Source organism: Syngnathus typhle, linkage group LG14 (genome assembly GCF_033458585.1).
Source record: "Syngnathus typhle isolate RoL2023-S1 ecotype Sweden linkage group LG14, RoL_Styp_1.0, whole genome shotgun sequence".
Taxonomy (NCBI): domain Eukaryota; kingdom Metazoa; phylum Chordata; class Actinopteri; order Syngnathiformes; family Syngnathidae; genus Syngnathus; species Syngnathus typhle.
This window is the reverse complement of record NC_083751.1, coordinates 3,023,676-3,046,539: the sequence shown is the minus strand read 5'-3', so window position 1 is coordinate 3,046,539 and position 22,864 is coordinate 3,023,676. Positions and strand designations below refer to the sequence as shown.

The following is a 22,864-nucleotide window of genomic DNA, read 5'->3' as shown; positions in this document are numbered from 1 at the left end:
ATTTTAGTGTGTGGGAATTATATTTTGTCCATTTTCTCCAACTATGGGCAAGACTTTAATTATTAATATCCATCAAGTTTCTAGGTTATACTCCAAATTCTCAACATTGTGGACTTTCTGTACCCCGGCGCAAATAAACTAGAAATTTACAATGACGCTTTGTGTTTTGTTCCCTCCTGAAATCACATGTTGCACCATTTGAGCACTGGCACACAAGCTGACACGCCTGGAGGCGCCGCTTCAATTGTTGACAGAAATACGGACGGGATGAGTCGGGAAGGGCTGGCTCTTAAAGAAAAAAAAAAACAGACATTATGACGCTTCTTTGCTTTTTCTGGTGTCCTGTGACATCTGTTGGACCAACGACGTCCAAAGAATGGCTCGTCACATACCCTAGTATCGAAACCAAGTGAGATATCAAACATTTGTTTTCTTCATTGTGTCGGTTGCACTTTACGAGGCATTACAGAACATTTTATATAAAAAGAAATTGCAGTATTAATTATTTTGTATCATTTTTTTTGTGTTGCCCTTAACCACAGAAGAATCTCAAAGGACTTAATAAATAAATAACGCAATGCCTGAATATTAAAAACCAAAATAAAAAAAATGACATGCCTTGTAGCTGTAACTGCTTTATTTTTCATAAAATTGTATTTTTAGCTGTTATTATCTGGAAGTCTAAAAAGGCGTCGCCAAATAAAATGTATGATGACTATAAAAATTAAAATGAGCCATTGTTTGATTCATTCGATAAGTTCCACCAATCGCTCTCATGTCGCTTTTTACAAGACAAGATTTATGGCAAAGTTTTTATAATAAGCCACTCTGTTATACGTTGACTAACCAGAGGCCACATGTGATCGCCGTGCGCCTGCATGACCTGCGCCGAGCAGGTCAAGACGTTTTTGTAGCGCTCGCTTTTTGCCGTCGTCTTCAGAATACTAAAATTACCTCACTTGTCCGTTGAGCACTCTTAACGGCTCGGGTGGCTCGTCCCACTGAAACCGTACCTCTAATTCAACTTCCTCAACACATTAACTCTTGGAAATGACACAACAGTTATCACGTATTGATTTTTCTTTTTTAATTCACATTAACTGGATCCCGTCTAGGTTGGCAGGTATGGGGGGGGGGGGGATCATGTGCTTCAAAATTATATATCCATTAAAATGATTACAAACAGCAACAAAATGGCGTTGTCGGTGTTTTGCGTCGGACGTGCTTTCGTGATATCCCCAGCGACTGACTCTACTTGTGATAGACAATGTAGCAGGATTTTGGTTTCGAGTTAAAAAATAAAGCGGTCTGTTCATAATTGGACATAATGGCTTCCGTCAGTCATTTTTAAAATGATGTTTCACCATGGGAATAATGAAATAAAATGTTGGAGCCAGATTCAAACTGTCAAGATTTTATTCACCCGAGAGAGAATATTTTATTGTTGCACAAGTTTGAATTCCTTCTGTTGGAGCTAGCTTGAGTGCTCATTTCACGTCGTAGCTTAGCATGTTTGAGTTTGGCTCAGAATTACGCTTTGGTTACTTTTGTCAAAACATCACAACTGGATTGAGACAAATCACAGAAGATCAAATCAACAACGTCCGTCTGCCGGCTGCTTGTTTTGCGGACTGCCGGACGAATCGGCGTGACATCTTATTCATGTTTTCTGCGGTAAATAATCGGCTCAGTCACGCTTCGGTGGCTTTAAATCCAGCTCAGAACAGAAAATACCTTAAGTCAACAAGATTTAACATTATATGAACTGAAATAATACTTTCTTTTTATTCATTTATTTAGTTGGTCCATCACACACAAGAAGTCCATTCTCTGTGGAGAGAGTAGGAACTATTGAGAGCAGTTTTGTTTGGCTTGTTGAAAAGGCCCCCATTCCTTTCTCGTGGCATGGCAAATTCATACACTTTGTCAGTTTTGTTTTCCCTCCAAGATTTTATCTCATGCCCACAGCAACTGTGCTGGCGTTAACACGTCCTTCTCGTCTGCCATGGCGCAGCTGCGAGAAGTACGATGCGTGTGGTCCGACTTGGTGGCCAACGCTTTTTGGTTTTTCAGCTGGAGTGTTTCAAGTGCCTTCCGAAGAGATAGGTGGCGCTGTAGGGTCGAATAAGTAACCATAGAAGAGTTTTAGCAACTTCATAACGACTCCAATCGAGGAGTTAAGAGTCCAAATTTGAAAAGCACACCTAACGTTCTCCCTTAAACTGCAACGAACCAAAAAAGTGTGAAACAATCGATCAAGGCAAAGAGCCGAAATCCGAATTCCCGATACTGAAATTTGAAAAGCAGCTGGCCTTGTTGGAACAATTTATTCCAGATCCAAAAAAGTGAGAATCACTTTAACAAGACATCCAGAAAAACACTCAGACATGGTCTTTGGACCTGTTGACTCATCTTTGACTCACTCTAACCTAATCACATTTCATTTATTTCTTTTCTCTTATCTCTGTTTTTTGTCTTTGGCCTGCTTTTCAGTGGTGTGTCTGATATTTGGTCCAGATAACAAAATCGCCTCCAACGCACAACATGAAGCTGACCAAATATCCCACAAGGACCTAAAAAAACACAAAGCAGGGTGAACAATACAAGCGGACCAAAATGAGTCAAAGAAATGCCAAAATGATCATCCACAATAATCATTCAATTGCATTTGCTTAGTCAGCACTTATTAGGTTCGTCTCTAAAAAAACAAACATAAAAAGCTTGTCGTTGTTGTGGTTACAGTGGTTTGCACATGGGATGTTTGGACATCACCAAGTGTTTTTCTTTGTGGCCCAAGAAGGCGCTACTGTGTTTTACTGGCTGTTGAATAGAGAATTCTTTTTTTTCACAATTCATGTGACCGTGTTGTTGCCTGGGAGTGAGAACCTTTTTTTTAATTCTTGATTGTGTTTCACCAATGAGATGCATCCATCTCGAAATGTTTCTTTCTCTTGTTTTCATCCTTGAATTCATTGAGGGGACATTTGATGTGTTTGGGTACTGCTGTTTTGGTTAGCAACAAAGTCAATCCATTGGCGCTTGCGAATCGTCTAAAAAGACGGAACCTCTTGAACGTTGGCATTTTGATATATATATATATATATTTTTTAACTCAAGTCTGTCGAGCCGGATAGAAAACAATTAGGCGCCACTTTCTCAAGGAAATTTTGTTTTTCTTCTTGGCAAGTCTGACTTCTCTCCAGGCAGGTGAGAGACAAATTGTGAGGATTATCATAAAACTTTCCCTGCAGGTCTTTTTCTGCATATCCAAATATTGTCCTAGTCAACGAACCGTACCGTGCTAAAGTTGTTTCAACAATTTGGAGTTTCAAATTGTCATATAAGAGAAATGATGAGCAAGTTCAACTCACCTTTTTGTATATAGAAATACTTGAGCATTTTCTTCATATTCATCTCAGTACTATTATAATCTTTGTTCGATAAATCGTAGTTTGGATATCAAAGACATAGCGTAAGTGCTCACACCCGCTTCCAGACAAGCAATCCTTGACATTTTGCCTGAAGACTCCTGGCTATTTGCCCCAGCTGGTCCATCTGACCGCTTTAAATCTTATCTCATATCAACCGTTCAGAAATGCAAAGCATGTGTTGTTGACTGGGTTACCCACTGCTCACATGTTGGGGTAACTCGATGACATCTTTGCTATATGGACGAGTTCTACTTTGGAGTGACACTGGAAAGCATCAACTCATAGAACCGCCCCTCCCATGCTTAAAACAATGCATGATGAATATGTTCCGGACAGTGTTCGGTTTTAGAACTACAAAAAAAATGTTATATGAGATTTGTAAGTAGTATGACTTAAATTGTTGTGTCTTCAAGATATTTTCAGACAAATTCAATTCAGTAGCCATTAAAGGCCGCATTCATAATTCATACCCGGTGATGAAATAAAAATGTATTCATCACCAACATGGACTGCTGAGAATGAGAAGCACAACAAACCCGCTTCGATAAATTCAGCAAAGAAATTAATGTATTTCTTCACTGGAGCCGAACCGTTGTGATTGTAGCTTTGGGCGTCTTCGTCGTCTTGGATGCAACAATTCCTTTCTCGTGTGTATACATATATTCATAAGGAAAACCAGCCCGAGTCGGAGTCATAAGAATCACAATTGGAATAATGCCCCCAACCCCTTTTAGGCAAAATCGTGTCAGGCAGTTACAACAAAAAATAAAGTTCTACCCTCAGAGCGACTTTGAAATGTCTCGAGGGGAATTTGAAGGTCTGTTTGACGTCGAGCGATGCATGGTAAATCTACCTTGCCTGTACGCTACGCTAGCTCTTCGGCTACAATGTTAGCATGCCTTCAGCACTAACATGGATCGTTTGTCTTAATGATTTTAAAATCATGATCCCCAATCCATCCCCCGCCATCAGGAAAACGTTTTCAACGATCCTGTTTGGGTTTTAAAGACCACTCATGAGATTTGCATAGTAACAGTTGAAAGTTAGCCACGCCGAAAACGGTCACAGATACATTTATTAAATAGATAACCTAAACAGAAACGGGCTAGCTCGGGAATGATCGTTAGGATAATGATCATGACCTAAGCAAAAAAAGGTTTTGTTTGTTTTGAAGCGATTCGATTTTAGCCACGCCAGAAACGGCCACAAATAAATGTCCTTGTTCAAATGCAGAACAGCCAGAAACGTTTATCAAAAATAAACTAACAAAAACAAGATTGCACACTGATAATGACCATGACAACTAACAAAAAAGGAAATAGAATTTTGCCTCACACAACCACAACACGAATCAATAATCCCACACAAAGTTTCTACCTGTGACCCTTCATTTGATCAAACGCACTCATTCACCTCCACTGACGGCTAAAGACGTCCAGGATACATTTGTATCTGTGTCAGTCTATCTTATGAAAGCCGAGGCTTCTCCCCGGTGAACCCCGAGGCTCGGAGTGCCTGTGACGCCCACAGCTGGCGATCACATGAACGGCGGGGTGCTGTGCCCCCCCAAGGCTATCGTCTGAAATCCAAAAGCACATGACACACAAGCTAATAGCGTTCTCACAAAGCGCAAGTACACAAAAAAACAAGACACTCATATATATATATATATATACTCATAAACTTCCTCAATAAACATTGTTTGTGGTCAAGCACTCGGGAAGCAACAAGAGGAGAATTGTTCCGGAAATGAATGGAATGAGTCGAGAAGGATGCGGGAATACACACACCAAAAAAAAAGTCATGTATGAAGACGAATTTAGCGATGTCATGCGGGTAACATTTAATCTTTTCGCTTTATGTAAGTTTGGATGCAGCTAGCGGCAATCGCTTGCTATGTTTGGCATATTTGGCTTGGGGAAGAAAGACCAATTTTTGTGGCGGATTTATTACATTTTGCATATTCAATACCACTAAACAACGCCGTTCCTGAAAGCTTCTCATTGTGAAAACTTTCATGGTGGTCAAAATTATTTCCAAGGATTTTCTTTATATTTCTTGAATCCAATCGGCAACCACCAATGGTGATACAAATTCATCGGTTGCATGGGTATAAGCCCAAATAAATTTCAGCTGTTCCGACTGACAGCATTATTAAGTATCCGCGCAATGTGACGTGAAATCAGCGTTTAACAAGGTATGAATAAAGAACTATAAAAACTCATACAACTAATCTGGAAGTCGGAAATCAAATATTCACGGCGAATTGAAGAAGATATGGTCAATATTAGAGAAGCGCAACAGCACAGAACAATCAGAAACTTTGTGTTTGGAAAATATCCGCCCCATTTTTGTTTTGAACTGCAAATTCAAGGAATGAGTTAAAAAATATTTTCAGTAAAAGTACAAAAAGAGTGAGTCAAGTGTTGTTCGGAGCACTCTCCCAGCCTGGAGCAATCTCATATGATTCTAAGTCTGCGTAGTCATGAGTTTGCATGTTTTTCCTGGCCCGCAGGCCAGTTCCCGGCAACAATATCCAAATTAACGGTTCCGATCAATCCATTCGGAGGCTGTCAACGCACAGAACCAAAAGGCATCTGTAAAACCAAAATCACTGGACCTTTTCAAGGCGACAAAGACCATCTAGGTCAGGATTACCCAAATCATGTTTAACTCGTTCACAGCCAAACCGAGTAAAGAAAACGGACTTTGACGACTTTAAACGTCAGTGGTAGTGAACGGGTTAGGGCGTTTCTCGGGGTAACAAATCGGGAATTTGTAAATTCTATTCCAATAGCGCCGACGAAAAAGGTATGCGGATGAATCCGACCTCTAATTACATCCACTCTGGCACCTTTCAAAAGACACAAAAAGTCTCGAAGAACAAGCGTTAAAGTGAAATCACCACCACCAGACGTTATTTTTTCCACTTCATCGCCATATCGTTAATTACTTTACAATTCCCAGAGTATCCGTTACAAACATTATGTACGTGTTGCCCACACTCATTTGGGGAAGAGACCAGTCCGGGACTGGAGGACACGTTCGTAGCCATCTCCCTGCGGATCAGACAGCCGGGACCTCAAAGCGTCACATTTCATGCGGGGAGTGATGTTACATATCAAACACTCCCGAGGAGATGGCAAATCCAATTGTCTCTCGCTCACTCGGGCAAATCGGAATCACAATCAAATTCCGCCTCACTCTGGCTGGATAGAACAACGCACAATTAAATTCTCCTCAATTGCTTTCACAACCACCCGCCGTGTCCGTCTATACGTATTGTCGAGGTTATTATTTGTCACGCCAAACAAAGTCTTCTCCCGAGGAAGACTTTTGCCGTGATTATCGTTCACTTTATGCTAGGGAAAAAAATATTTTTTATTAGTACAACCACGTGACGTGAGTCCATTTGGAATTGCATCCGGGAAATTAGCAACGGTGAAACAGAATCATTTACTAAATAAACTCTAGCGTTTTGGTGTCGCCAATAATACAAGTCTTTGTTTTCCCGCCGTGGATGAGGAACAGTGCGATCTTTTCACATTCGTTGGCTTGTGATCCAAGCGAGTGTTTACTCAGCGCAAACTGCGTCAAGGTACGCGGACAACGTTTGCCTTTATGAAACAAAGTAAACAAGCTGAAACCGGACTTTCCCTCCAAAATTGCGCGGCAAGATGCTGGCGCCCAACTGACATTCACCGTATCAGATTTAAGTCACTCCTATTTGAAATTCAAAATGCTCAGCACGTTCAATTCATTCTGGAAATGGTTTTTGGTATCCACCAAATTTATTTATACAGAAAATTCGGAACATTTTGTCACGTTTATTTTATTGCACATTTTTCGGCAATTTAACTTTCCGCGTATTATTCCATATCATTTAATGCCGCACTTTTAAATATTTTTTTCTTATGATTCGTGTCATTTTTGCTCCGATACTTTAGTGATTTTTTTTCCCCAGTATTGCAGTGCTTTATGTAATATTTTTTCAACTGTGTGTGACATCAACACACTCATGATGATGATTTTTGAGGGAGCATATTTTGACATTCCAGATAAACTCCCAATGTGTGTTTGTCATAAGACGATCAGTACTCCCTGTCCTGGCCCTTCCCGTACAGTTGCCTCTTTGAGGTGCCAGCTGCTTTGAAGCTTTGGATCCCTTTAGTTTTTCTTCTTGCGTCACACCATCTGTTTTGACGCCTGACACTTTAACCCAACATTAAAGAAACACAACCACCCTCCCAACAAAAAGAAGAAATCTAAAAAAAAAAACCTGTAATACTAGACTGGAATTTTGGATGAAGGAAAATTGGTTGACCTGGAATGACGTTTAAAAATGGCCTCATTCCATGTCTTAATAAACTGAAAGGTAAACACGAGCTGTAATTTCATGGCTGTAAAACAGCTGGGAAAAAAAGGCCTTTAAAAGGAATGAGAGGTTAAAAGCAGTGGGACTAAGTACAATCAAACGTTCTCCACTTGTTTGCTTCAAAGCTTCAGTTGCTCGGTTCGTGAACTGTTCATGTTCCTCCCCGTGCTCCGTAAACTCAAGAGGGAGCTCATATTTGCTGAGTTCTGTCGCTCTCTAGTGAACTGATACTGAACTGCAGCTCCAATTTCATTTCCTTCTATGCCCGTTTGTCTGCGTGATACTGCCCCCATGTGGCCAAGACACGCACACCAGATAGAGCGACATAATGTTCCGCCGTTGAATTTAAATGACCGCTGCACTGTGGCTTATATTTACTAATATATTATCCACACTTCAGAAGCCCTTTTTTTCTTTCACATTATAAAGCATTTATTGCAATATATGTATTGTAAATCATCTGTATGTACAACAATACCAGTAAACCAGCATATTTGGGTGATTAGCTGTTATGAATATGACACAGACAGCGTACCGGCAGCTTGACTGGAAAACAACTAAAACAATTGAAAGTGCAACATTTGATTGCTGATGATGTCACAGTTGACAGATAAACAGGCAGTGGTACAGCTTTAGGAGGGGGGGGGGGGGGTTAGGGTTAGGGTTAGTGTTAGGGTTAGGGTTATAGTGAACATGTTTGGGTTATTTGCTGCTTGTTTTGGAGTGGCTGGAATGCATGCAGGTGTCAAGGACTGAGCAAAAACAATTGAGTCGTCTCAAAAATGTTTTCTGTAATTATGCATCGACGCCATAAGATGGCAGCCAATGACTGCTTATGTCGAAATGAAGCTCCTCAACTCAAACGGTACCTTGACACCAAGATGCACCAGATGGCCCCCCCCAGAAATCACAAATGCCAAACTACTATATTTGAATAATTACACGCTGTCCGAGAATCTTAATATGTGCAAGCATTAACAATATGATTTCCCATTTATTCTCTCTTCATAAAAAAACTCTGGTGCTATTTACAGTACAATCACACTCCTTCAAACGCACTTTTTTTTTGGGCTACACAAGGTCCAATTCATTCACACTAACTACTCGATTTTCGCAAATAATACATGTGTACATAATGTTTAAAAAAAATAAATGTGTATTCACCCCTCATGTAATCTCGTTACAATAATGCCTATGCACCGATTTTTGTGCTTTTAGTATTGCTACTGATTGTGCCAGCATCAGGTGCTACAGTATGTAGATGGAGGGGAGGAGATAAGGGGGGTCCCCACTTGTCAAACTTGGACTGGACCAGATGATGTAGTGGTTAAATGAGTCCTGAGGGGTGGTTAGTTTAAAGCTGCTCATCCTTCCCCTCTTTCAACTCAAGGAATGCCCGAGAAATAAAGCTTTTCGATTGAAGTCATCACTCGATCCTCCAGCCCAGCAAGGGGCAGTGTCCCAATAGAGGTAAAGTCTGAGTAGTTTGTCCTCCATAAGGAGGGGCGGGGCAAGACAGGTAGAGTTTTTGCTAGATCAGCGGGCCCCCAACCCGCCCCTCCCTCAATGGTGAGGTCACAGGAAGCTGTCCTCCCCGAGGTCGTTACAGTCTAGACACATCTCGTCCAAAAGCGTGATGTCCTCCAGGGTTTCGCCCTCGCGCTTGGCGAACGTGGAGCTGGTGGAACCCGTCTCGATGGCGCTTTCCTCAGATGTCTGCGAGCTGCAAGACGGGGTACAAGCGAAACGTGCTCAGTCAAAAACTCTGGAAAACCTCCAAACTATGCCTGTTAAATATTTCGAATTTGAGTACCTGTGTCTGTTCCTCTTTCCATATTCGTCGTCGGACATGGGGTCCAGGTCGGGCAGGGGGATGATATATCCGCTGTCTGAGCTGAGCCGCTGCTCGTCGAAGCCGCTCTCCCGGTCCTTCAATTTGCCCTCGTTCTTATAGGCGATCCCGATGTAGGCGTCGTCGCTCTCCATACAGACCCGGGTCACGGCAGGGTGGTCGCTCTTCAAGAAATCACGATTGACCCTCTCGTAGTGCTGCGGTGGGACGGGAAATGTTAAAAGCTGTTTCGAAAATTGAAAAGGAGGTTGTTTTGATGTAGCTTGTGTGGTGTAGAAGTAATAAAGGGTGGGTGCGGTGGGGACGCAAGGTGGCGGGGGGGAAGTGAGGCCCACCAACAAATCTTGAAAACAAAAGCATGCGCGATAGAAGCTTCTGAGAAAAGACGGCATGAAGAGAATGCACAGGTCAAAGTATAGGGTCAAAAATAAAAGCAGCTCCGTCAGAAAGCAGATAGATCAACAAGTGTCAAAGTTCGCGAGGGGGCACGTACTCTTTTGTAGTTGGAAGGCAGCAGAGATGAGACGGTATCACTCAGACCCAAAAAGGAAGGCCTCTTCTCTGGCTCGCTGTTCCAGCACTTCATCATGAGCTCGTAGCTGGGGGAGAAAAAAAAAAAAAACTGGATAAGTTAAGTGTTGGGTGAGCTTGTAATTGCAGTGTTGACGCGCAAAAGTTCAGAAGGGAAAGTGACGTGTTGTTTATTTTTTGGACATACGTACACGTCGAGAGGCGCGTGCTCCGGCTTGGACATCCTGTATCCACTTTTGATCTTGTTGTAGAAGCTCGAGTCCACCACCATGCCAGGATACGGCGTTCCGCCTTTGGTCATATTAGCCAATGTCAGTATGCTAGCTATGGTCAAGGTGTTTGTTTGTGGCTAGCATATGTAGCTTTAGCCTTGGCCCACCTAAGGAGAATATCTCCCAGAGAAGGATCCCATAAGACCAGACATCGCTCAGGGTGGTGTACATGTTGTCGAAAATGCTCTCGGGTGCCATCCACTTGACAGGCAGGAAGGTCTGCACGGAAACAACACGTCTGAGGAGGGAAGATCTTAAGATCCCGCCCTAAAAAAAAACAAAAACATCTTGCGGACTTACGCTGCCTTTGGACACATAGTTATTGTCGTGCATGATGTCTCTGGCCAGCCCAAAGTCGCAGATCTTCACAATCTTGCCTTGAGAGAGGAGAACGTTCCTGGCGGCGAGGTCACGGTGCACGCACTGTGAAAAAGAGAACAACCAAAATTACCCCCTCGTTCCCTTGCTTCCCAGGACGTTCTATTTCTGCATTAAAACTTGTTTAATGATAATACATAATGCTTCACACAGCATGATCCTCATATAAACATGCCAGTGGGATAGATGGATGTAACCACTTATTTTATTTAGGGATAATAACTATGAAGCTGGGAGGCCGGCCGAGGTAATTCTAGCCTGGCTGTTTTGCTGCTATATTCAGAATCAGGCCACGCTAGTGAGCGGGTTTGCTCGTGACTGCTTATCAGACGTAGATGACTTGAATAGCTTGGCTGTTGTCACGTGACAATAACAACGGTAAAGAGGAAGAAGCAAAAACCCAGCTGGTGTTTTTGTTGTGTGCTACAGCTCACACTCACGTTTTTAGAAGCCAGGAACTCCATGCCCTTAGCCACCTGGTAGGTGAAGCTGAGCAGGTCCGTCGTGCTGAGACCTTCGTCCATGTCGTCCGACAGCAGGTCGTCTTCTCCCGTTTCTGGTTGACACGGCAACACAAAAAGTGCTTGTCGTAAATATAGCGCCGACCTGACTTTGGAGAAACTGGGCAATAATACGCAAGTGCTGCAATTATGCTCTCTCCTCCGCCTAATTACAGGGCTGTACCCATCCTAAATTCCAACGAGGGTGTACCCCTGGATTAACTAGCCGAGCCAACGTGGACCGAGAACAGAAGATTCACTCACCGCTCGAACCTTTCTGGGAGGGTGGGTGGTCGTAGTCCGAGCGCTGGATGTCGGAATATTTGGAGGTGTTGGGCATCTCTAACATGGGGACGTACTGCTGAGTAGAGTCCGCCTGCTTCATGTCCATGTAGTCGCTTTTGCCCTCAAAGGACAGGATCACATAGCTGCGGGCAAAGGCAAGGGACCAAAGTGTCAAGACCAAGTTTACCATCCTGTTTTGACCATAATCTATTGCTTTACCCCAGAAAATGATTTGGGAATTTCCCATGTCAGCGTTTCGACCCAAATCTGTGTATTCAAACGTCACAGAGGACTGTATTTATCTGTATTTATTGGTTATGTAGCTAGCTGACTTTTCTGCACTCGGAAATAATGAGAAAATGATTTTGTTCAAGCTAGCATTGACGCTAACATTACCAAGTCCAACGTCACAATTATTTCATTGCTGTAAACTTTAGTTTTAACTCGTTTCCTAGCGATTGCGTAATGAATCCGTTTTTTCACCTCATTTGTACACTCCTGGTTTGTTTTCAAGTATCTAGTCCTTGATGTCGGCATGCGCCCGCGGCTACGAGTGGCGGAGGATGCGGTCGAGGCTAAAGCTAGCGCCCCATTTAGAATGCGCTGCGGTCGTCGCAAGGAACGGTCACTGTGAGTCATCCGTCAACACGGATGAGCGTCAGACGCGAGACACGGTTGCCGATTGACCGTGTTACAATTGACAGCTATGCTGCACACCCGTCACAACGAAGTTAGCGCGAAAGCCGAGACCACTTCAGGTCTGCGATTTGATTTGGGGAAGACGCCAGACGATCTCCTCAACCCACGAGGGAGAAAGAAGGTAGAGTTACCGATTTCTGCTTTGGGGGAATGTGTGTAAGGAAATGGAACAAATCAATGTTGAGCGGTTTTGCGAGCGTCTGACTCACTTCAGATAAATAAATTAAAGCCTTCTACCTTCTGCTGCTCTCGTCTGTTGGGTTGATTCCAAAGATGTCCAAGTCTTTCTTCTGTTTCTCCGGGCTCAGGCTCAGGAAGCTTTCTCTGTTCTTGTGCAGATAGTTGACCAGATCACCGTAGAAGCAGTATTCAGTGATAATGTTGATCGGTCCTGGGAAGGAAACCAGTCAGTCAGTGGGCTAATCTTATCAGAGGGTTGTTGAAAACAGGCATGGGTAAGCTACAGCCTGTTAAGATTCCACTCCAATCAAGTCTCTACCTGACTTTGTGCAGGCTCCCAAGAGGTTAACAATGTTGAGATGAGGTCCGAGGTGAGTCATGATCTTCAGCTCTGACATCAGGGCCTGCTTCTCGCTGGATCTGGCCGTGGCTACAAGAAGCCATATTTGATTTTTACTAAAAGCCAGCTTAGTGACTTCTACTCTTTGATTTCTTCACTTGGAGCTAATCAGGTCTTGTTTTTAATCAATTGGGTAGAAACTAGGTTGACTCACGTTTCAGCATTTTTACCGCCACTTTCATGACCGGTTGAGAGCGGCTGAGTCCATAGGCGGTGCCTTCTACAACTTTCCCAAAGGCTCCGGAACCCAGGATACGACCTACGGGGACATAGTCACAAACTCAAGAAGGTGTATGCAAACACAGTCCGGGTTCCTCTTCTTTGTTGTCCTGGATCACTGAGCATAAAGTTAAACTATACGGCCAAAATTCCTGGACACACCCAAACGCTTTGGCAGTTGTATAACTTTCTGGAAGGCCCATTTCTGTTCTGGCACAGATGAATGCAAAATCAGTCATACTTGGATCTAGTCACTAGAATTTCCACAGTCGGCCTTGGAAAACTTATAGAAAGACTTCCCAGATGGTTGACTGACTACCCCTTTCTTTACATCCAAGAAGGTATCCTTGAAATTTTGTCCAAATAGTGTTGATTCACTTATGGCTCACCAAGCACCAGCCTGTCTCGCGGAAACTCCCATCTGGAATCGTACGGCAGCTGCATAGGATCCACATAGATGTACTCGTGACCGTCAGCGCTTACAGACTCGATCACCCTCCAGCGGATCTCGTAACGTGGTTTCTGAGAACACATCGGCCGTTTGTTAGACTACCGCGGGCCATGGAATCGGATGGGATAGAGCTGCAAAATTTTAGACGGTAGGGTGAAGGAATGCCAATGAATGAGTACCTGTTTCCAGACAACAACCAAGACAATGAGTGAGATGATCACAATGACCAGCAGCACCAGCACAGCGGCGGCTACACTCAGCTCCCGATGAGGGCCTGTTCGAGAGAACGGTCGATGGTAAAACGTATTTTCTGATGAGATGTCACATGAGAAATGTCCAACGGGCCACTTAAAAGGGGTAATTAAGGCCAAAAGGTATTCTGGGAGCAAAGAGGTAGGCGGCAGTCGTTGACTGATTAAGGGTGATGATGGATTGTCAAGCTTCTGGAAGGACCGTGTGGTGTAATGACAGAGCTGGCATTTTGACAGCTGCTTTGACACTGACTTTACCGGTCCGGTCACAGCAAAACAGGAAGGGGACTTGAAAGGGTGTTTATTCTTACCGCTGGACACGAGCTTCACTTCCCGGCTGACAGCGGCCATTTCGTTGCGGGCCAAGCACCGCACCGCTAATGTGTTCTCCAGATGACCAAACAGGACTTGACTCTCTAGGTTGTTGTCCTCGTCCACATGCGAATCCACCTCGACGTCCGTGGAGTTGGCAGGGAGCGGCACCCAGTACGATGAGTCGTTGGCGCAGCTGAACAAAAAAAACGTCACACTGAAACATCCTAAAAGTCTTCCAGGTTGAATTCCTGAAGCGAGCAGGGCTTACTGTTTAATGTTTTTACAGATGAACCACTCCACTTCCGGAGTGGGATGCCCCCCGGCGATGCACACCACGGACTGGCCTGAGGCTGACCCGTGGTGGATGTCCATCAGATCCACAATGACCGCTGGGACTGGAAGAGTCACACAACTATGTGAGATAACGTGGCTAGTGCAGGAAGGTGATAACATTAAAATCACACTTTGGGCATTCCTTTTGCTGACCTTTGACTTTGAGGTTAAAGCTGACACTGTGACTTTGGTTTCCATTCTCCACCCTCATGGTGTAGTTCCCACTGTCTTCCTCTTTTGCACGGATCAGGGTAAGGACGCTGGAATACCTAGATGGGAGAAACAAGATCGTAAGTTGGAGTTTTTACTTTGAGATCAAGCCTAGTCGGAATCAGAGTCTCACCTGGTCTCGCTGATCGGACGCAGACTGGCGGAGATCTCGGCAGTGACGTCGCTCAGCGGGAGGCCGTCTTTGAGCCAGGTGACGCGAGCGCCGGGGAACGAGTCTATCTCGGCCCTGAAATTGCGGACCTCGTCCAGCTCTGCCGATTCCTGGCTGCCAAACTCCGGCCGTAGGAACAGAAACTCACGTTCTGTTCGAGAGCAGAGGCCAAGGCTTTATGAGACGTCTTTACGAGTGAGTTAGCAAAACCTCGTCCACCGGGTGTCGTCATACCGTAAACTGTGATGGCGAGTTGTTTGGTCTGGCTTTCATTACTCATGATATCAGTGATGGAGCAGGCGTAGATGCCGCTGTCTTTGGCCGAGGCTTGTGGAATGGTCAGTGTGTAAAGAATCTCTTGATCCCGCTTATTCTCTTCCACTGTCTTCGTGGCACGGTTTGCCTGCCAAATACAAAGTAAGCACTTCATTCAGATCTGTCAAGACATTTGATGACATGACCGCAATGTTTTTTTACACCGCTCACCACTTTGCCAGGGTATTTCCAGTGGTCCTCCAGGATCTCCGAGCCGCGAGCCAAACAAGTGACTGTTATGGGGTCTCCGACCAGCAGAGCAGTCCGTTTGGCGGCCAGCTCGACGTGCAGGGCCCCGCCACCTGGCATGCGCCAATTGAGGAGTTCAAACACAGAAGGACTGATTTTCTTCTCTAGCTTTGCAAATACACACCGGTCCAGCCGTGGACGATGTACTGTTCGCTGTAGTGGACTTCTCCATCGATGACAGCCTTACAGACGTAGGTTCCGGCAGTGAACACCCCCAGGGCGCCTCTCTTGCTGTCATAGACACTCGGGACAGGCTGCTGAGTGTCTACGTTCAGCAGGGTCACATTCGCTTTGGGATCCGACACCCGGCACTGAATCTCCATCTCCTCGTGACCAGACAGGACGTGATTCCAGAATGGCACCGGTGACGGCACGAAAGGAACATCAGGATCTGAACAAAAAAGAAGAGTCGCTCAGCCCTGGTAAGAAATGGGACGACCGAAGATGCCACATGGAACAGACCTGGCACGTAGACGTAGATGCTGCTCTCCTCCGCCTCGTCCGTGTTGTTTTGGACGTAGAAGCAAGTGTAGAAGCCCGTGTGCTCGGCCGTCGCTCGGTCCACTGTGACGGTGGTGACGAACAGACCGCTGTCGTCCTCCTGCGTCTGCTCCGGCGCATCCAGCGGCATGTCCCAGCCCAACCTTGCTTCACTCCGGCAGGTCAGTGCGAAGGGAGCGTGGAGAGACACCACCATCTCGTCGGTTTGTGGCAGCAGCATCGGGCCCGAAGATGGCGGGAAGGTCAAGGCAGTGGAAGCTTTGGGAAGCCAGAACAAAAATCTTCAAGTTCCGAACCTCAAAACGATAAGGTCTTCTAACCACTAGATTTTGACGTTATTGCTTCAAGGTCTTACCTTTGACTCTAAGAGTGAAGGAGAACCGGGCTGAGCGAGAACCACTCACAGCCGTGACCGTGTACTTCCCGCTGTCTCTTTCCAGAGGCTGCCGGAAGGTCAGAATGCTCTGGTACCTGATACAAGAGCAAACACACGCCATTGTTGCAGATGTCATGGCAATCCCTGGTCGCAATTAACTTTAAATATCGAGGTCTTTATATTTACGGTGGATCCAGGTGGTACTTATTCTAGCTCAGCATAAAGCCGAAAACCAGATGTGCTGTTAATAAAATATATTAAAAAAAAAACAACTTGGCTCTATCCAAGCATAACAACACGCACCAGCCAGAGCTCTTAGCGCTCAGGTGGTTTATTTGATCTACATGAAAAAAAAAAGAAACATGTAAAACCAACAATGTAGTTCTGCAGATGGTTAAGTGCTCGGCCGGGTCCAAAGAAGCCCAAAAGCCTTCGGGATCATGGCACAGCAAGCCAAGATATTCTGGCACAAAACTCCTCAGTGGTTGTTTGGGGATACAGTACTGTATATTATGACGTTTTTATGAGATGCATTTTTTTTAGCAGCAATTTGCCAGAGACCTGCTAGCTAGCTTTACTTCACGCCAAGCTAACCTATGTCTTTTCCTACCTGTTGCCTTGAAGGTGACTTGTTTTGGTGTTAATGTAGTAACTTTCTGGGATGTCTTTGCCATCTCGCAGCCAGGTCACTTTGGGCGAGGGGGATGCATCGATGAGGATGGTGAACTGGGTCTCCTCCAGCAGGCTTACATACTCGGTCATGAGGATCCCGCTGTGGTCCAGGGCCACGAATGAACTCTCCTCTGCGGACAACGGGGGAAAGCCATTTTTAAAAAAAGGGAGAATTCGGAAGTGACTGAGCAGGAAGTATGGCGGAGGTGAGGGTCTGGCACGGCATCTGCTGAAGCCATCGCTTAAACGACCGGGCTGATGTTGAAAGCAGGGGTAAGTCTCTCGGGGATAAAACACTTCTTACCATAGACGGTGACAGCCGCCGCGCTCACCCGGACCATTCCGCTGTCTTGGTGGGTGACGGAGCACTCGTAGGTGCCGCTATCCTGAAGACCGGCTCGCTGGATAACCAGAGTGTAGACGACCTTGTCGGGAAAATCCTCTTTCTTCTGAACTGAATTGACAGCCTGCAGGAACAGGAACGGGGGAGCATTAAGAATTATACAGAAGATTGAAGCTTACAGTAGCGCTTAATGGTTAAAACACAAGATGGAGGGCAAGAGATGAGTCATGACGGGAGTCCAAAAGTTGGAGTAGAAGAGTCCAACTTTCTGGAAAAGAGCTCAGGGGAACCCCTGAGCTCATGATCCGACAATGTGCTGTTGAGATTAAACCAGGTCTGAATAACACCAAGCCCACGCTGTCGTGTGCAAGTCCGAAGGCCGGTGGGGTTGGGGGGTGGGGTCAAAGGGCTTTGAACTTCTTCCTTTTCCCGGGAAATTTGGACTTTCCTGCAACTGTTATGCGTGAACAGTTCGGGCTGACGTCTTTATCGTAAACACGCAAGAACCGTCCGTCGGTCCGCCTTTGTTTGTCCCCTAAGGCGTTTGCTTCAGGAAGAGCCAAAACCATCGCTTGGCTAATTTGAGACTCTGAGCTCCTGGGGGAGGACAACAACATGGAGGCATGACCGGCGGTTTGAAGAGAAATAGAGCGCGAGATGGACGGGGAGCAAAGCCTGAAGGTTTTCCAGCTCCTAAGACAACAATAAAAAAATTCAACGCAGCTCGCCTGAGTTCTTGGGTGCAGCCACTGCTGGTGAAAGGAGGAGCCGGCGGGGGCCACGCAGGTGATGTTGAGGGGTTGCCCCACCCGCAATGCCTCTGTGCTGACTTTTACATCCACATGGAAGTCTTCCGCCTCAACCTCCACTAGAAGAGCCAGAAGACAGGCGGTGTTAGCGCATCATCTGACCACTTGGTCATATAAAGTCATCAGTCATCATGCGCTGACACACACACACACACACACACACACACACACACACACACATACATGCACTGAGTAAAAACAGGCCCGTTAGGTCATTTCCCCATTTTTGTGATAATGACCTCATGTAATGGCTTTCATGCAGCGAGATCAGCCCGGTGATGCTCTCATCGTAAATCCAGTCCATTGGGTGAGTTAAGTGCATTTTTTACCATGTTCTCATTTAATTCTACAGCACGTCCTTGATGTACACTAAAGATGTCAATTATCTAAAATCCCTCAACATTTAAAACTGCATTACCCCTAATTCCTCAATCAGGAGCAAATGAAATCATTGCAGTATATTGAATTAATGGAGTCATAATGGCCATGAACTAATTTCAAGAGTCTACGTACCTTTATCTTTGACAGTGTAGATAGCGCTGGTGAACACCCGGCCATTGACGGTGGTCTCACACTGGTACTGTCCTGGGGTGACGCTAGCAAAGAAGCCCAGCTTGTTTTCATAGTAGGCCCAAACCTCGTCACCGCTGGGGACGCTTCGCAAGGTTACGTGAGAGTGGGGGTTGGATACGCGACAAGAAATGGTCACTCCCATGGAATCCATGGCGACAACCAGATTGTTGGGGGTCTCTGGGACGAAGGGGACCTGGGGATCTGGGGGTGCAAAAGAGGAAACGTTTAATATATTGTTTCAGTTGCTAAATAACATAAATGAGATCCAATGCAAAATGGTAGTACTTAATACTGGTCAAGGGCAAATTTTAATTCGAGGCAGTAAGTATATTTGATGCTGATTTAAGAAAATGTCTATTTTTTCCCCAAATAGATTTTTTGTTTTTTAGATGGTTTTTGTTTTTCTGTTTGAACTATAAAAGCTTGCATAGTGTGTATTTTGATGATGATAATAATAAAAAAAAAAACAGACCTGGAACAAAAACGTATATTTCGGCTTCGTGCTCCGCTTCCGGATTTGCCGCCAAATCCTCGTCCACGCAAACGTAGTAGCCGGTGTTGGCCACGGTGGCGTTGTAGATGAACAGCGTCGCTGTCATGTAGCCCGGCAATACGAACGTATTTCGGGGCAGAGGCTCGGCCCACATCACACTGCCGGCACCGCTGCAGCTGACGTTAAACACAGAGTCGGGCCTCAGGACGAATTCCGTCTCGTCGGAGATGATGGTGGGCGGCGGTAGTCCGCATTTGACTGTGACATGAAGGTGGTTTGAAATCACAAAACAGCCCAGGTTTGGATTGTGAAAGCAAACCGGAACACACCTGTGACGGCCAACGCCACGATGGACCCAAAGAACACACGAAATGTTCTCGAAGCATCCATGTTGGTGGACCTTCTGACCTGGAAAGACAAAGAAAGGAAGCTGAAGTCCCCCCCAAGTAAGATTGTTTCAATTTTTGTTATTAATGGGAGGTAACGAAGTTCAAATACCTAGTTACTGTATTTGACTAATACAAGAATCCCTTAAGAAGCTAAATATTCACACCCATTCCCTTATTTTAGAGAGTTTTTAAAATGTCGCCTCCAAGTATGAGCAAATTGATTAAAAAAACATACAAGCCGAAAAACTAAAGCCTGAAAGATAATTAATACTTTAAATGAGTATCTACATTTTTTGTTAAGTCTGCAGTTTGGTTACATTAATTTTTATTTCAAAATGTTTTTATTAGTTTTCACACAGAAATGACAACGGCATATGTTCTGGAACAATCTGCATGGAAATAAAGTTTGGTTACATTAATAACGATTTTTTGATTATATAATTACAAATTTTGCCCTTTTTCTTTGAACCTAATTAAAAGTTGAACGTTTCAAGTGACGTAATACATTACGTCCGCTAGAGGGAGACACAGTCCACTTCTTGAAATCCCCCCCTTATTTCGCCACCCCCCACAAAAAGTTAATTGTTCTTGCTGTTTTGTCCTTGTTTTGAATGTTTTCCATGTCGAACTATGGCTGATAATATCTATTTTTTTTCTTTTGCATAATTGTGTTAATTTTCCATTTGTGTTTAGTTTGTATTTTTGCGTGTTTGGCTAATTAAGTAGGGCGCGTTGTTAAGTTTAGATGGCTTTTTATGTTAAAGTAATTTTCCACAAAGTAACGCTTGTTTACGGGTTGACTAAGATGCATTTGTTTTTATTTATTATTATTATATTTATTTGCTTGATTCTCAGCTTTCTAATTCTTGCACGAGTTACAAAGCGCAAATCTCCCCTTCCTTGCTTCTATAATGGTTTTGCTTTTCTTTATGCAAAATATATATTTTTCAGATTCCGTATATAAGTTTTGCACGATCAGGTTGCATTCATAGCGCAATTGTCGTTGCGGTAATCAATGCGTAAAAACGCGCAAAGGCTGTTTGTTACTTGCGCTCCTTTTTTGCGTGTAAAGTTGTAAAAGTATCCATTATCCCCCCCCCCCCTCCAAAAAAAAAAGATTGATCCAAAATTCGTGCATAAAAATACCGGTGCAGTCCAATCTTCTCGGAATGATGCTCCCCCCGCTTTCTTTCCCGTCCTTTTAATTAATTCTGCGCATTCCACGGGAAACAAAACAAGCCAAAGTGAAATTCCAAAGTGGGGGGAAAAGGGATCCCACCAGTGGATAACTTCCAGGACTTTCGAGGTGATACCTCCAGCTGCGCGAAGCTTCTCTCCAGCCGGTTCCGCCTCACCTCCAGCGGTTTGGAAAGGGGAGGGGGTTTGGGGGGGTAACCATATGGCGCGCAACGGGGGCTACGCGAATACACCAACTTCCAACTTTATCACATTATAAAACGTGCTATTTCACCGATTAAGCCCCCCCCCCCCCACTAATGATCACTTCTTGCTTTGCCTTTTCTAACCTGGCTTCAAATTTACCTTGCGTAATCCTCGTTACAATCCGTCAGAGCGAGTACATCCACACTTGACTCCAAAAAGGCGCTTTATAGTCCACAGGGTGCGTGTGTATAAAAAGCGAGTGTGTGTCCACGTCCACGTCCACTGAGTGACTGAGCGAGGACGACCTGCGAATGGGTCCAACTTACAGTCCTGCCTCCTCCCTCCCTCCCCTCAGCGAAGTCATCATCTGGCTCCAAGTAAGTCACTCTCAGGAAATGCCCCCCCCCCCCCGCCATCCCTCCTCTCAACTCCTCCCCCCCCCACCTCTTTTGCATCTTTCAGTCTTTTTTACGCTTCACACTAAAACATGCTGTTGGATTTGAATGCTTTGTGGATTCTTGTGGGGAAATGACTAAGACAATACAAGTCCCATTCCCTTTTGCCCCAAAAATGTGGATAGGCGGTAATATTCCTTCCATCAAGGCACCAAATGTGTATCAACAAGAAAATGTTTTTTTGCAGAGGATAAAGGATATGCCTGAGTTTTGCTGCCTGTCATTTTCCAATCTCTAAACATTTATTCAGAAACCTATTGAATTAAAATCGGGAAGGGGGCGCTGGGCAAACGTTGGTGTCAAATCCTGGATTGTTTTTGCAGGGTGCAGTGGCGAACTGTACATGTAGAGGGCGCTCCAACACCACCTTAACCTCCCCCTTTATCGCTGTCGCACACGGCCTGGCAAAGTGCAATCAAGTGGCACGCCTGCGTCAGCACTTAAATGTATATATATATATATATCGGATTTTTGGCAGTCCTCCTCCCCGTCCTGAGACTCTCTTCGCGGGCCACAAGGTGAAGAAAAGGGGGTCACGCACAGCCCCCCATACACCCCCCCTCCCCTCACACGCAGACGTTGGCTGAACGCAATGACTTCCACATGTTGGCTGAAAGAACACTGTCCTTGTTCTCCAAACAAAAGCTCACCACCGCAAAATGGCCGAGCATTGCATTTATGTGGGATTTTACACGAAGTGTTATATTTATTTAACTTTTTTTTCTTCCTCCTTCTTAAAATAACCAAATGAAACATGCATAGTAAGTTTGGAAGATAAAAGTACAGAAATATTCTATGTTTCTATTGTGTTTCTAGTTCAAGATCTTTCCGTTTATCCTTCACTGTCCACTAGAGGTCTCTGATACAGGTCGGGCGTCCTACCTGACAATTTTTACCTAAATTCAGATTTTCTGAATTTCTTTTGAGGGGAGGTAAAACTGAATTGTAGTTTTTAACGCTGCCGATACAAAAAGGTTTCAACGCTATATCCTTCAAAATATATTTGTTTTTGTGACAAGTCGAGCTGTGACGCAATTACCTGGCAAACGTGACGTCACGGCCACCGAGCCCAGCTGGTTGCGGGAACTGTCCGGCGTGCTGAAACGTCCACAAAATACTTGACCAATTTACGTCATGTGCGTAGCACGTCGTAGTTACTTAGATACACAATCATCAATTGAGAACTAATTGAGAACAACCCAAATTTTCACACCTCTGAGTGGCCAATTTTTAACCAGAAACAAGCTAGCTGCCATGATTAAAATAACATTTTTGATAAATAATACACGCCGATAATTCGCTGACATTATTAAGCCAACATCCAGTCCGATTTGGTGCAAAGTTATCCTTGCGTTTCTGACGTAACCTTGCAAACTTGAACTTTCTCGCATTTCCCAATAGAGTCCGTCGAGCGCGCGCAGACGATAGACGTCACCCTGCTATCAAATAAAG

At 44.7% G+C, this 22,864-nt stretch overlaps 1 protein-coding gene across 2 annotated transcripts; it reads right to left on the bottom strand.

The window, feature by feature from the left end:
- Window positions 1–8,445: 8,445 nt before the first annotated feature.
- pdgfra (platelet-derived growth factor receptor, alpha polypeptide) lies at window positions 8,446–21,311 on the bottom strand. 2 transcript variants are annotated; one of them, XM_061297544.1, is made up of 29 exons: window positions 21,117–21,311; window positions 19,515–19,593; window positions 19,165–19,443; window positions 18,633–18,893; window positions 18,039–18,178; window positions 17,272–17,434; window positions 16,906–17,098; window positions 16,275–16,390; window positions 15,881–16,177; window positions 15,543–15,809; window positions 15,341–15,471; window positions 15,089–15,257; window positions 14,816–15,005; window positions 14,626–14,741; window positions 14,408–14,534; window positions 14,136–14,332; window positions 13,753–13,847; window positions 13,512–13,644; window positions 13,058–13,162; window positions 12,823–12,933; window positions 12,561–12,714; window positions 11,604–11,767; window positions 11,280–11,395; window positions 10,762–10,884; window positions 10,569–10,680; window positions 10,381–10,480; window positions 10,152–10,257; window positions 9,620–9,855; window positions 8,446–9,529 (listed from the first exon to the last, which is right to left on the bottom strand). In XM_061297544.1, exons 2-29 carry the CDS (start codon window positions 19,573–19,575, stop codon window positions 9,382–9,384), a joined length of 4,410 nt encoding a protein of 1,469 aa, XP_061153528.1. In that variant the 5' UTR covers window positions 19,576–19,593; window positions 21,117–21,311; the 3' UTR covers window positions 8,446–9,381. The 2 variants fall into 2 exon arrangements, with proteins under 2 accessions (XP_061153528.1, XP_061153529.1); XM_061297545.1 differs by lacking the exon at window positions 21,117–21,311 and adding an exon at window positions 20,721–21,031.
- Window positions 21,312–22,864: the final 1,553 nt, after the last annotated feature.

What these genes read in the sequence shown, in the direction of transcription:
- pdgfra (XM_061297544.1), bottom strand. Translation starts at nt 19,575, where the DNA reads ATGGATGCTTCGAGAACATTTCGTGTGTTCTTTGGGTCCATCGTGGCG. An exon ending in CATCGTCCACGGCTGGACCG is followed by an intron (nt 15,472 to 15,542) that starts GTGTGTATTTGC and finishes GGCGCATGCCAG; the next exon opens with GTGGCGGGGCCCTGCACGTC. An exon ending in CTCCCAGAAAGGTTCGAGCG is followed by an intron (nt 11,396 to 11,603) that starts GTGAGTGAATCT and finishes CGTGTCAACCAG; the next exon opens with AAACGGGAGAAGACGACCTG.